At 46.6% G+C, this 14,259-nt stretch overlaps 2 protein-coding genes and 1 non-coding gene across 3 annotated transcripts in view; 1 reads left to right on the plus strand and 2 right to left on the minus strand.

Annotated features, from left to right (window-relative positions):
- Window positions 1–2,522: 2,522 nt before the first annotated feature.
- LOC135388031 (zinc finger protein ZFP2-like) lies at window positions 2,523–12,456 on the minus strand. The gene is made up of 7 exons (XM_064617310.1): window positions 12,406–12,456; window positions 9,879–10,045; window positions 9,745–9,814; window positions 9,236–9,388; window positions 7,376–7,885; window positions 4,874–4,993; window positions 2,523–4,589 (listed from the first exon to the last, which is right to left on the minus strand). Exons 2-7 carry the CDS (start codon window positions 10,022–10,024, stop codon window positions 3,684–3,686), a joined length of 1,905 nt encoding a protein of 634 aa, XP_064473380.1. The 5' UTR covers window positions 10,025–10,045; window positions 12,406–12,456; the 3' UTR covers window positions 2,523–3,683.
- A 175-nt stretch (window positions 12,457–12,631) lies between these two features.
- On the minus strand, window positions 12,632–12,704 carry Trnaa-ggc (transfer RNA alanine (anticodon GGC)). Its single transcript has one exon. It is a non-coding gene; the product is annotated as a tRNA-Ala (tRNA).
- A 1,033-nt stretch (window positions 12,705–13,737) lies between these two features.
- LOC135388030 (zinc finger protein 14-like) overlaps window positions 13,738–14,259 on the plus strand; it is a 28,958-nt gene continuing 28,436 nt past the window's right edge. The window contains exon 1 of the mRNA XM_064617309.1: window positions 13,738–13,882. The gene's annotated coding sequence lies outside the window, so the exon portion shown is untranslated. The remainder of the gene's footprint in view (window positions 13,883–14,259) is intronic.

Here is a 14,259-nt window from a genome sequence, read left to right on the forward strand (position 1 = left end):
TCGACGGGATATATATATATATACATACATATATATATCACTTTTTCCGAGATTAAATCAACTGCATTATAGCATAGGCTGAAGGGCACTACTTAGGAGGGCATTAGCAAACTCCTAAGGCAATGTCTTGATAAACTTTCAATAAATAACTTTTTCATTATTAAAGCTACGAAGTTGTCCCAGGGAGAACATCTGTTCCCTTTAATCACCTGATACCGGAGCTGTTTTTAGAACATAACTCCGTTCGATAGATCGTCCGCAAAAAAATTGTGAAGGAACACCTTTTTTTTTTTTGTTCATTGCGCATCTTCGGAGACGCTTATTTCCTTCACCTCGAATGTGAGAGGGTGGAAGAGCACACTATCGCCTCTTGCGTCCTGGAAAAAGATGAAAAGAAAACAGAATATGCAACCCCAGATAAGGGCAGTTCCGATAGAGTCGCCCGATACTTTTGTTCTTGTTTTGTTTCCGCAAGTTAAAGGTCATTTTCGACGCATGAGGCGGCACTGTGCCCTTTCACCCTCTCACATTGAGGATGAAGGAAAGGCGCGTCTTCGAAGATGCGCAATGAACAAAATAAAGAAAAAAAAGGTGTTCTTTCACGAATTTTTTGCGGATGATCTATCGAACGAATTTTTGTTCTGAAAACGGCTCCGGCATCAGGTGACCAAAGGGACCAGATGTTCTCATTGGGACAACTTCGTAGTTTTTATAATTAAAAAGTTAATTATTGAAAGTTAATTAAGACGTTGCGTTAGGAGTCTGCTAATGCCCTCCTAAGGTTTGCCCTTCATCATATGCTACAATGCAATTGAGTTCATCTCGGAAAAAGTGATAGATATATTTAAAAAAAATATGTTCGCATTTAGCTGGGACACCCTTTATAACTACAGTGCGTTTCAATTGACCTTTCTTTGTAAATAAGAAGGGAAAAAAAACATAAGGCCCAGAGCTGCCAAGATTTCCAACAGTGTGAGTTTGACAGGTGACAACAACCTGCTGAACTGTTATCGGGGCACCGTAAGGCCTTCGGGCTCTCAAGCAGTTACACCTTCGAGTAGGACAGTGCGAGACCAGTCATGAGGACGGATTCAAACACTGATCAAAATTCATAGTGAATTTTGACCCGTGCGTGGTGAACACGGATAAAAGTGGAATACATGGTGAAAAAATAAAAAAAATGGACGAGACACCAAACATGGACAGGGTACGAGCATGTCGAAAGCTGTTCGTGCCCGCGTCATTACTCTTTTTTTGCATTCTGACCATGTTTATTCAACAAAGATGCTCTTAGGCCCATTACCTCCAACCCCGATTAACACACACACATAAAGATTCGATAATGAGATGGGGCTGATGCCGGCCAGCAGGCACGGCGCTGGCCCAGTGTGCCATTTGTAGGTAGTGAGAGATGATGATGGAGATGAGGATTCAGGTAGTCAAAGCAGGGTGGAGAGGCCTGTTGATGATAGGAGATCCCAATGGTGACAGAGACCCTGGTGCATATGAATGGTACTGGGCGATGGGCCCAGCACCTTGCCTATGGTAAGGGGGCGGTTGTCGATTGCATGCAGTCCGTGCTGCAAGATCTCGCACCTCCCGCGGGTAGTCAGGGCAGTCCATAAGTAGGTGGTGCAGGTCAGCGCGCGCATTGCATGATGCACAAAGGTCCGATGGCGCACGGCCAAGACTCTGCCTCATAACTGCGGTAAATGCAACATTCAGTCGCATACGGTGAAGAAGAGATGCACAGTGTCGCGAATGACGATGAGGAAGCGACAGTGAGAGAGACGCTGCGAGAGACACTGCGTGGAGCATTGAGTATAGGGTGTCATGTCATGCAGCCACCGTGATCTCGTCCTGTCTGCAGACTCCCCTCCTAGTGCCACACTCTCAGAAGCAAGGGCGGAACAGTTACACCCTTTAGGAGGTTAGGTAGGTTAGTAGGTAGTTGTTGCATATGTTGTGCCTAAAAGCTTGCAAAGTTCTACCTTCTACGTACGAATTATTAGGTTACAGCTTCTGATTTGGATATATGATAATTTTTTTACTACCCTTTTGCACCCTTTATCAGACGCTATGTTGATCTAGTTACCATAGTTACCACCTTTTTTGACGCCCTTTTTTCTTCGAGTGCAGCGTGGAAAGCGATAAATCTGACCAGTGTCCTGTCGACTGCGCGGTGTCTGCATCCTACTGTGCAAAAACAAGAAATCGTCCTTGATGGATCTGACCTGCAGCAAAATTAACTTACAAATTGCGCAGAGGTCACACTAATTTAAGTCCGTCTCAGGTTGAAAAATCCTAGTTCCTTTCTTTTGTTTCTTTCTGGTATAGTACTAATGCAAACACGCATACGTATAGATAGGTAAACCTTAAGAGCAGTACTGGCCCCTCTACGTCACCACTTCCTATATACGGTCGCCACGTAAGTATCACTGCAGTAGATCAATCGAAAAGGAAATTTCGGTGTCCTCCAGGAGGGCCCCTCCTTTGATGATGTTTACCTGAATTTTCGTAGCTCCAGACAACAAGCGTTTATTGAAAGGTCATGCAGAGCAGAAGAACCAAAACAAGCAAACGAAGAAATCTGTCATGGAAATGTCATAGCATTTATGAGCTCATCCAGGGGGCTATACCCTCACCTCGTTCTTTTCATCTCCGCAATGGAATCATAAATGCTATCGCCTTTCAACATATAACGTAACGTACGCGGTCCCGCATGAAACCGCACCCTTCTACTCATCAATCAACCAATTAAAAAATCACCAAACAGGGTGCACTTACATAATTGTTACTTAGGTAATGTATTTATCTAATTATTATTTAATCCATAGTACCCCAGGGGTCCTAATGGACATTACCATGGGGGTGAGAATACAATAAAACGAAGTTTTACAAAATGCTAAAGTATGTTAGAGCGGCTTACACAGTGTTACAATAAACAATACTACACGAACACCAAAAATTACATACGTTGATGTGCGCGGTGATAATGGTATGGGAGGGAGAATTTGCTTGCTGAAGGTTCAATATTTCGTCAATGAATGCGAGGTTTGTGGGGAGTTCGTTCCAATCAAGTCAACCAATCGATAGATAGATACCGAGGACATCAAGTGCGTTGTGTTGGAGCATACTACCGCGTTATATGGTTACGTTATCATCATCTGGTTGCATGCCCCGCCTCACTTAAAGTCTCTATAGGGTTCATAGAAATGTCATTGGATTTAAAACCTAACCTTTCGTCACGCATTGCAAATCTACAGATTGACCACATTGCTTCTCTGCTGCGTGGATGCTGTCGCCACCACCTTGTCAGTCTGTAAACGGGCATGGGAGGGCTGGTACATACAAGGAAGAAAATGACACGTCTTCTAACTCGGCCGAGCATTTAATGACAGAAGGACCGAGAATGCCGACAACCTCCGGACAGGTTTTATGTACAGGGACAAACGGAACAAACACTGACACCTCTCTCGAACCACCAGGCCTTTCTGTCATTACAAGTTTAGCGCTTTTCTCTTTCTTGTCTTGTGGCTTACCGTCTGGCCTTGTCCCCGTCCGTCCCTTCGTTGATGCATTACCAGCACACGCCCCCCTATATAACGTAAATCCCCACCCGTTCTTCAGACTATATTAGTGTTGCCCAGTGAAGGGAACGCGGTCAGGATCGAACATAGGATTCATTTGTGTTTTGCTCGCACGTGGTTGGCCAGATTATGCTTCCACTTAAACGCTTCCCCGCAGAGCTCGCATTTAAAGGGGCGCTCCTCACTGTGTGTCTTCATGTGGTCCCCGATCTTGTGCTTCCACTTGAACCCTTTCCCGCACACTTCGCACTTGAACCGCTTCTCGTCCACGTGCACCGGCATGTGTTGAGACACCTCCCAGGCATCGTAGAATGCCTTCTGGCAGACCGGGCATTTCCGATCTTTGATGCGTACGTGCATTCTCTCCATATGAAGGATATATCTCTTGAGGCTGTAGAAGTGCCTCCCACAGATGCAGCAGACGTTGGTAGGTTCGTCGGTGTGACGCCGCATGTGTGACTCTAAAGATTGGGCATGTACCTTCACACCACACACATGACAGTCTCTGCGTTCGTACTTGTGTTTCTTGCCCAAGTGTACGTAAGCAATATGTCGTCTCAGAAGTGTTCCAACACGAAATCCTTTGCCGCACACGTTGCAAACGTGCGGTTTCTCGTCTGTGTGAATAAGGTAATGGTACCGCAATTTCGTCTTCCCGATCATCTTGAAGCATACCTCGCAACGTTCTCTTTCAACGATACCATCATGTTTCAGATTATGTCTGCGTAGTATGTATGAGTGGAAGGTCGTGAAATCGCACAGATCACATCGATAAATCCGGGCTAGTGATGTGTGAGCTCTTTTGAAGTGGGCGATAAAGCGGTAAGCCGTCTTGTATGTACGTGGACACCTTGGGCAGTTGAAAGGATGAACGTCGGTGTGACGCCTGTAGTGACAGCGAAGACTGCTCATGTTGTCTTGGTGTTTACCGCAGATAAGACACTGAATAGTTCCATCCGCCAAGCGGCAGGTGTCCAATAATCTTGGATCCGACGGAGCCTGCACAGATAACTGGACAGATAAAGGGGCAGAATGGCAACCTGTAAACGACAAGTGAATTATTCGGTTCACTGAGAGATTGTTGTCGATAGAATTTTGTCCATCTCATTTGTAGACGAGATTGAGTTCCTCTACATGGGTCCACGGAGAGCCAATGACAGTGGCCTATCTCCATGGCCGCTCCGGTGGAACTGAAGCCAGCGCTCCTAGGCGCGTGGCCATCGTCGTCCACGGCATGCTGCACATTCGTAGTGTATAAAAAATGTACACGAGATAATACGTACAGAATCATGCGTCTGCATGTGTGTTCGCAGTAGATGCCACAGGGAGAATGTCTTGCCACAGACGACACATTGGTTGTCCAAGCCCGGTAGGCCGTCGTCTGAGAGTGCCTCTACGGGAGCCTGTAAAGTAACGACGCACCGTTTCCACTGTATATCGTCTGCAGCGAAATATTCTACAGGGTCTCCGGGGGTGAGAAAGTGTCATTAAATTTTTATTTAAAAATCTACGTGAGATTAAAACGGGAAACATTGTGCAAGACATTTGTGAATGTTTTTGCCATACAAACGTGTGATTTCTGTGAGTATGCCTCATTAATTAGTTGAATTAGCTTAATTGATCTCAAGAATTTGCCAACGAATGGCAACTTTTTTTTCCCGTTAATTTGAAAGCCCATGGCCGCAACACATCAACAAAAGATATATATTCTGATGATGAAGTGGGGAGGTTTTCACAACACACCATTTCAGTCACAAACACAGGATCTTTCAAAATGTTTCCACAAAAGTTTAACACACGAAAACACGCAATAATCGTCAGAAAAAACGTCGCTCATCAAAGCGCGCTCGTTCAAGTTGCCCCGCCTAAAGTATGGGGAGGAGGAAAGGACAATACAGACACAGAACAGCACAGAATATCCGCCCAAGCAGCCCAGTAGGTGCGTTCTTTTCGCTTGCACCTCCTTGCACCCAGCAAACCGGTTCGGAGGGTGCAGCACCTTTTCATACTTTTCGTCCCCTCCTCGGCGCACTCTTGCCCCGCCCGCGTTCTTTTCGTAGTTCCCTCTGCCCCAGCTTCACGTTGAACTCAAAAATCTCTGCACCTTCCCGTACGTGGGTGAAGAAGTGTGCAAGCAGACGACATCGTGAAATGGCTGCGACCTCGGTCTTCGAAATCTGTCCCCTGCTCGACGGGTAGAACTCAGAGGCCTCGTACATGTCGGCAAGTTGCTGGACACGGCGTGAAGACAGTCGGAACAAACGTTTGTACTCGAATTCCATGTACCTCGGCACGACAGTTTCATAATACAGAGGAATTCGACAGCGTTCATGCCTCTCGAGAACTTCGATTGTAGCACAAACCAAGCGCGATTCATAACACTATCGTCTTCTGAGTCCGAGTCAACTAGCTCCATAAAGGCCGCTAGACTCGCGTTACACGCCATTACCGTCACAAGAACCAGAAGAATGTGGGACTGCGCGTACGACCAAAACTCCACGCTCTACGAAAACTCAAAACTACGCAGCTACAGCCCTGCTTCGTAGCAGACGACAGTTAATGGGGTACACTCATGCAAAACGCTTGTTTCGGTGGCAAAAACCTTCAGGGGTGCCATACAAGAGGTCTGAAATTTTTATCACGCGTGTTTTTTTTGTTTTTTTTTAGAAATTTAACGACTTTCTCACCGAACACCATGTATACTAGTACTCTGAGAAACCTACATGGCGCAAGGCCGTTCACACCGGCCTTGCTCTTACGGGTTGCATCTCACGGCGTGCGGTGCTGTTTTTCGGGTGTTAATGTAGGGTTGCGCAAAAGAGCAAATTTCAAGTCACGGGTTTGGCACTCAACTAATGTTCATCCAAGTCATTGCGTACTTGTTAGCGCATATGTCGCCACCGTACATATCTTATGAGCCTATATGAGGCACCGAGACAGAACAGCCAGCGAATTTGGCTGACCTCATTTGCTCCCTAAGACAGTGCTTCCCAACCGGGGAGCAATAGACGAGTTCAGGAAATCCCAGTGCTCTTTGGGCACGCTTTGCATCCTGGGCGCTTACTGAGCGAGGGAACGAAGATCAATCCTTCACATTTCGCTTTCGCTGACTGTCACATCGTAGTGGACAATGGACCGGCATGGAAGAAACCTGAATAGTTTGGAGGCCGTTCGTTTCTTTCATATTAGTAAACTCCTACAGTTCAATGCGACGCTAAGCACTCTGGGATTTTCTGAACGCGCCTATTCCTTCTAGGAATTTCATGGCTTCAAAGGAGGAGTCAGTCTCTCCTAGACTCCTGCATGATCCGCCTCTGAGCGCATATAACAGCTAGTAGTTTGCTTCCGAGGAGTGCAATCTACCACGTGATCCCCGCCCACCTTCGATATAGATTGTGTCTTCGTCAGCTGTTTGTAAGAGCCAGCGAGCACGAGCAAACCAGTGGTTGCCAAGTGCGTCAGCTACTCTCCACAGCCCTCTACTGTTCAGCGGCGGTAAATACAGCGAACTCATAAATTCTATCACATTTCAATGGCAGTCGGAACAGCGATTTCTGCCGTAATGCATCTTTTACTCGCGTCGTCCTATCCTAGAAGCAGTCCAGCGCAACACGCTCGGCGCCATCTATGGAATATGTAGGGAACCCTCCTCCACGCCGTCAGGGTCAGAGAGCATGCGCACAAGCGTTGCAAATCTGGATCTTACCCAAGGTTCCAAACCTATACGGACAAAACTTAGAATTCGTATTAGGTTTAAAACTTCTGTTGTTCATCGCAGGTCTCACCTGTGCTGGATGTCTCTTGCGTCCCTCATGGTCAGAAGGGCGTTCCACTCTCCCATGCATGCGTCCGACATGGCGTCTTAGGAGTGAAGGAAGGATGAAGCCGGAGTGACAGTATTGGCACTTATATGACCTTTCACCCGTATGCTGGTAGAGGTGGTATAGAAGACCGCCCTTTTTGATGAGCTTGAAGCAAACTTCGCACCGTTCTCCCTGAGTTATGCCAGCATGTCTCAACGTGTGACTACGTAAAATGTGGCCATAAGTAGTCGTAAAATCGCACTGGTCACATTTATAAGTGCGAACTAGCGTAGTGTGAATCCTCCTGAAGTGGACAAGGAAGTGTAAGCTTGTCTTGTAGGTACGCGGACACTGTGGACAGCAGAACGTGCGAACATTCGTGTGGCGGGCGTAATGGCGGCGAAGCCTGCTCACAGTTTGACCACAAATGGGACATCTAAAGGTTCCGTCTGCCATGCGCCAGTCGTTAAAGAAGGCTGCATCAGGTGGTGTCTGCAAATATAGCAGAGTGGAAGGACGAATACCTTGAAAAGGGAGCTGAAACTGAGCTGTTTTGTGTAACACTCTAAAACGATGGAAGCTCCCAGTGCCCGGGGACTTACAAAAGACAAGACAACACAGGCACTGAATGCATGTGCCTCCCTTACTGCCTTAGTGCTCGTGTAGTCTTGTTATTTGTGCTTCCACAGCACTGGGGTTTTATAGTTTTTTCCATTACTCTTTCGTTTCAAAGCTGCCAGTGAATAGTTAATAATCGCTCCTCAATGCTCAAGTAAATATTTTTTTTTCAACACTGTGGTAGTCAAGAAATCAAAGCACAGATTTCATAGTTCCACTTTATTCTCTTAATTTTGTTATGAGGTTCCGCAAGTCTTACTTGCAGTGCACAGATTTCACCACATTATCTGACCTCAGAGGTTTTGGCAATGCGGAGATGTAATCTTCACAGCGCTACATTTCCTGTGGCCGACTGGATGAACTACTATCCCAATCAGTTACCGAGGCAACCGGGTGTGTGATATCTCATTTGCGTGTGTCGGGTGAAGGCCTCATCTTTTTTTCTTTTTTTGTTGTATCGCTGACTCTATGAGATGAGCCACGGAAGATTGTGTACTCACCTTGTCGAAATTTCTCTAACCATTTAGCCCGCTTTTTAAATTTCCTCACTGAAGTGGAACCTGATGATCCCATCCACCACCCTAAGGCCTTTGCACAGCCACTGTTGGAGCCTCAACGATAGCCTTTGCCTCCCAAGCCACGTGCGCACGTAATAGCTCACGATATTTCTGAATTTCGCCTTGCCCCAACAGTCACGTGCATGTCTCACCTCATATATTATCCCACATGCACCGAGGTGTGCTACCGCAATTGTTGCGATGACACACCTCATCTTTCATTGCCAATTGGGACAAGGGTAAGGGACATCTCATCTTACCGTCAATATGTAGTGGTTGTTGTTCACCACATGTTTCTGGTGCCCGCCAATAAAAGTATAATAACGCAGAGCTGTTTAACTGCTGGGGGCACCATTCTGTATGACATTGTATGCTGCACAAAAAGCGCTCTTTGTCCCCGAGACGTTAGCTTGACTGTTACTAAGATAGATAACTAATTAAGTTTACCAGTCACAGTAAATATCGGTATCCATGTATTTACGGGTCTACTTCAACCCTGCAGACTTTTACGACATTACGAATTTCGCCACGAAAATCAGAGTAAAGGTGGCAACACTGGGTGGCGATGGTGGAGACCTTCAGACATCGCGAAGTCACATGCCACTAATATTTTACTGGCGACATGATGCAACAACTAGAACTGTATCGACATTTTCAGAAAGCTTACCGGATCGTGTGACGTCATGTGCCTACGGAGTGCAGCCCAGGGTTCGATGACGTCACCACAGACGATGCATTTATGTCCCAAACTAGGCAATCCACCGTCCGCCTCATCATCAGTGTCAGGTGCAACAGGCACCGCATGAAGTGACTGGCGTGTCTGTGCAATGATTATTTTCACAATCGTTGGTTGTACAGCTACATAGGGTTTATCCACATGACGTCATCCTCAGGGGAGCGCCACTTTCGTTAGCAGATTTGCCGCCATAATGTAGGCCCCTGCGGTTTTGACTCTCCAGGACTTCACGCGCATCGCATTCACCGTACATTTGGTAATTCAAGGAATTTCCCTGTGTTCAACGTTGAGAAACCTCTAAATAGCGTATGGCAGCGGAAGATAACCGGAACCAAACTTCGATGGACCTTCATCATGGCGCCGATTTCACTTTTTCGAAGTCTGTGCCCTCTTGCAGGGATGGCGTCAGTGAATAAACTCTATAATGGGAAGCAACCAACCTCGTGACAGGCAACGTTGTGCACCAAGAGTTGATCGATGCTGTCGAAGCCTAAATTGCAGGAGAGGCATCTGTAATTGAGGCATTTGATTTCGTGTTAGCGCCGCGAAACAACTATGGCTATGAGCGGCGTACTGGTTGACAGATGGAGAGAGAACAGGAGGAAGCAATGGTGGACAGGGGGGACATCTGTAACTGTCTCCAACATCCTGCAAGACTTGAAGCGTCGCGTTTGTAACTTCACTTGCGACGCCCGAAGCTGTATCAGTCGAGATGTCCATGTTCTCAGTGGTGGTAATCACCTGACAATGGGAAGAACAAACCATTGAAACGCTCGCTAGGCATAACCAGAACTATCCAGTATATCGCCATTCTCTACGAACAGGAGACACACTTATATTTCAAGTAGTCAGTAGGTCAGCATTCTGCGCAGCTCCTCAGTTTCCCTCTCCTCCCTACTGGCCGTGGAGGAACCTCTTATTTCCCTCTCCCGAATAGGGGGTATAACAGGCCAGTCTGGGGGTCACGAGTCTTGTTTCGTGGACCGCACGGCGAGTATACACCATGCTGGTCTACGAATATCCTCCCTGAATTGCTGTGTTAGTGACTGGACAGACACTGCGTCACGTGATATATCCTCCTCTATCATGCGCAGCGGCGACCTGTGTCAGCACCTTGACAATTTTGATTTGCGCAGCGGGGTAAATATTTTTCTCTGAGAAAGTGGGAAAATTATTCCATTTGACAGAACTGGGTCAGGCGTGGAATGTTCCCTTGGGAGAGATGAGATCCAAAAAGTGGATCCCAGAGGGATCACCTCTCTCACCCGCTATAGTCCGTAAGGGCCACAACGAGTTGAACGGGAGCGAACAGGCGTGTCACCATTGCTCTGCACGCTAAAAATAAAAGGAGTAATTTTACTCCTTTTCGGGACTAAATGCATAGCCACAAAAAATGGTCCATTTCCGGAGTAAATGCACGGGAGTAATTGAATGTCACAGAGTGGAGACTTCAGTTCACGCTCTGTTCTAAGGGTCTCAGGTACATAATTCGTGTGCATGCATGAAAATACTTTAAATCAAACCTTCGATCGTGATATATCGAGTGATATAAAATCTTGCGACATATATAGGGAAGAAAGAAGCGCCAACTGATTTCTTACTCTGTGTGGGCGGAAAGTTGCTAAGGTGGCTGAGTTATACAGACTTATGCCATCAAATTGACCAAAAGCACCATATTTACGTAGGCTGTTGCATTCCGAAGACCATTTTCGAAGTTCAGTGACAATTTGCAGTCCTGGGGAGTAAATGTAGGGGTTAGGGGACTAAAATGGGGAGTAATTGCAATCTAGGGGACTAGAAGCTGCAATTACTCGACCCTATTTTACTCGTTTTTTTCTTAGAGTGTGGGCAAGTGTAAAACTTCTTCCGATTGGGAGGACTGGGTGAACTGCGGAGTGTTCCTCTGCGGGAAGCCGGCCAAAATGGCGGCCTGCTAGTCGGCAAGGCACACAACAAGCGGAACGGGGACTTGGGCGTGCAGCCATAGAAGCCATCTTAATCTGTAATTTTGAATTTCAAACACGTCTAGTGTCATTTACTTGTTTCTTTAATGGCTTTTTTCCCTCATTATATATATATATATATATAATGTTACATACATAACATATTCTCGGCATATGTATGTATTTGAACTGAACGAGACTTCCGTGTATCAGTCTTCAATTAGTCAAGTGCTCGAAAATAGTGCATTCCCGCATCATTTTTACCCCTATTTAGCGTCGACATCACGACACATCTCATCCTGTCCATTGTGCCTTTGGAGCAGTGGGCCGCACCTCGTGTGGCGAATTTCCACATTCATCATCATTAATTTATTTGTTGTTGTTACTAGAGCCCAAAAAAGCGCTGTGGGTTCGATTCTTGCGGGTGCTCACCTCTGCAATTAAGCCATCAATCTATTTCAATGATTTTCATGACGTAAAAGCGCCAAAAACAAGACAAACACAAGGCACACACAACTTCATGCGCAACTAGCGCTTTTACTTCATGAAAGTCTGTCACCAACAAGCCCACAGGGATGTTTTAATGAACTATTTCAATGATTATTGTTATGAAAGGTCAATGAACGGCTGTACTAATTACTGACACACCATAACCTTTGACTCACCGGGAACAGATATATCCAGCGGCTTTTCTGAAGGGAAAGCAAATCGCGAATTTAACAAAATCCGGGTCAGGTCCGTACGTGACAAACACTGTATATGGCCACCAGTGGATGACCATGCATCTTATGGCGGCTAGTCGCCATGGCTACGGCAGATGAAAGGAAAGTTATGATTGGCGGACACTTAATTGTTACGTCACGTCGCTCAAGCCATCCGCCTTTGTCTCGGGCTTGTGTTGGCTAGACGCACTTCGCTCCCGCCGAAGGTATTTCATTACGGACGCAAACCCATATGACACCGCAGGATCCGAGCACGTGAAATTCCTTAAAATTTAACCAAGCAGCACAATGTACTGGAAGTTCAAGTCCATAGGGTTAGGCTTCATTCCGCAGAGCTTCCCATGAATGCCAAAAATCTTCATCTACCAGGCCACCCCCTGTTGGACTCACGCTGTTACTGCATTGTGCTGCTTGTGTATGTTAGCATAGCACTCACCCGTCTAAGTTCCGTTGGCGCACATAAAGCAGGCGTGGAGCACAGCACGACTGATACTATACACCACAGACGAGACGAGTGACAGTAGGTCGGATTCTTTGAAAACCGGTTCCATCCCTATACTCTTCCCCATTATCTTCTCCCCCATGTAGGGACGCCGTTCAACCTTGAAAAAGGTCCTTCAAGGCAGAGTTGGCGATGAAAGCTGAAAGTCACTGAAAAGGTTAGCTAGCTGTAGGACTCGAACCCACATCTTCTGGATTGCCGGTCCAGGGCTCTACCAATTGAGCTAAGCTAACATGCCTTCACAGCTACTTCCAGGGTGCGTCATCTGGAGGGACAAACCAGTCACTCTCTCTCACTCATCCTCCTTTCACTCTTACATTTTTGCTCACTCGTACACACATGTGTGTATGCATGTTATGTCAATGCATCCCCCATGTTGTTTCCGCCGATGGCGTAAACGTCACAAAAAATGTGGGTTTCTGCTGTTCTTGGGTGACCGGAATCCCACGGCGGGTCATTCGCCTCCGGCGTAGAAACTGTCCCCATGTCACCGGGTGCCACCGGGTTACGTCTTTTGGTCTTTTCTTTTCTTTTTTCTCGACTGGCTGGTTTTGTAACTCTAATCGATGAAGCAAAGGGGATTCGAAGAACCGCTTAGTAAAGAAAAAGTAGTAATCGTGTATGGGTCTTCACGAAGCAAGGAAATTAGGTATTGAGATTCCGCATTAGAACACACACACGCATATAAATGCGATGATAATGTGGTGAGTCATTAACCGTCGTTATGGCGGTACACTGCTCCATAGCTCTTGTGGAAGGAATGAGAAAGAGATGATAATGGAAAAGTGTCCTATTAGAGTTCGTCCACTAGTCCAGTGCTGGTGAGCTCAGCAACAACTCGTATGCCTTGCATTTGATGCGAGGGGTCCGACCAGGCCCGAGAATTTTGGCTAAGCCAAACTGGCGTTGATCAAGGGCTGCTAAACCTTGAGGTGAACACTCAATTCTTTTTTACAGGCGTTAGTTGGCGACGTGATGAATGTTTCAGTGACAACTCCTCCCCTGAGCGAAGCAGAGTTTAGCGCTAAATTCAAGTAGAAGGACCGTTGATCTCGGTTCAAATGTTAATCGGCTTTGGCGAAACCGGACCAACGTGTAGCTTAATCGTAGCTAAATTGAACCGTCATTGTTTCTTTTAAAAGTTCACAGCATGCAGCCACACTGGTACGAAATTTATCGCCTCACTTGTCCGTCGTTGGTATCTCATATCTATGCCTATTTCAGTTGTGGCGACGTCTCATCGCCTCATGCTTTCAAGGCCGGAGAATGACCGCGGGACAGAACGAGCAAGATGGGGAAAAGTGGAAAAGTAGGGAGGAAACACGTGAGATGGAACCGGTTTCCGGAGAGTTGCAGTTCCTGCTGTCAGTTGTCGCACCGTGCTCCATGTGTGACGGCAGGACTCTGATGGGTGAGTGCTATATTAATTAGTTCTTAACAAATTCGCCACGTGTTCAATGCCTGTGAAGTGTAGAAGTTCTGATTTGGACAATTCGGTTTCGTTGACTCACCGGTAAACAGATAGCACCAGCAGTCCCAAGTGTGCAGCCTTTTTGAACACGATTGCACTTTGAACCTTTAATTGTGAAGGGGCTCATTATTTAATCCCCCGCTTCACCACCGGCGATGGGGGTTGAGTGCCGCGCCCCTAGCGAAGAAACTCCCATAAAGTTGTTGTTAAAGTGTGCACCCGTATCTCGGTAACATGTGCCGAATTCCGGTGTTCAATTAGGCGTGCGCAGTGACGTTTTTGCCAGGTGACTTCGGAAACATATTGCTGCGCCGGGG

Source organism: Ornithodoros turicata, chromosome 3, assembly GCF_037126465.1.
Source record: "Ornithodoros turicata isolate Travis chromosome 3, ASM3712646v1, whole genome shotgun sequence".
Classification (NCBI taxonomy): Eukaryota; Metazoa; Arthropoda; class Arachnida; order Ixodida; family Argasidae; genus Ornithodoros; species Ornithodoros turicata.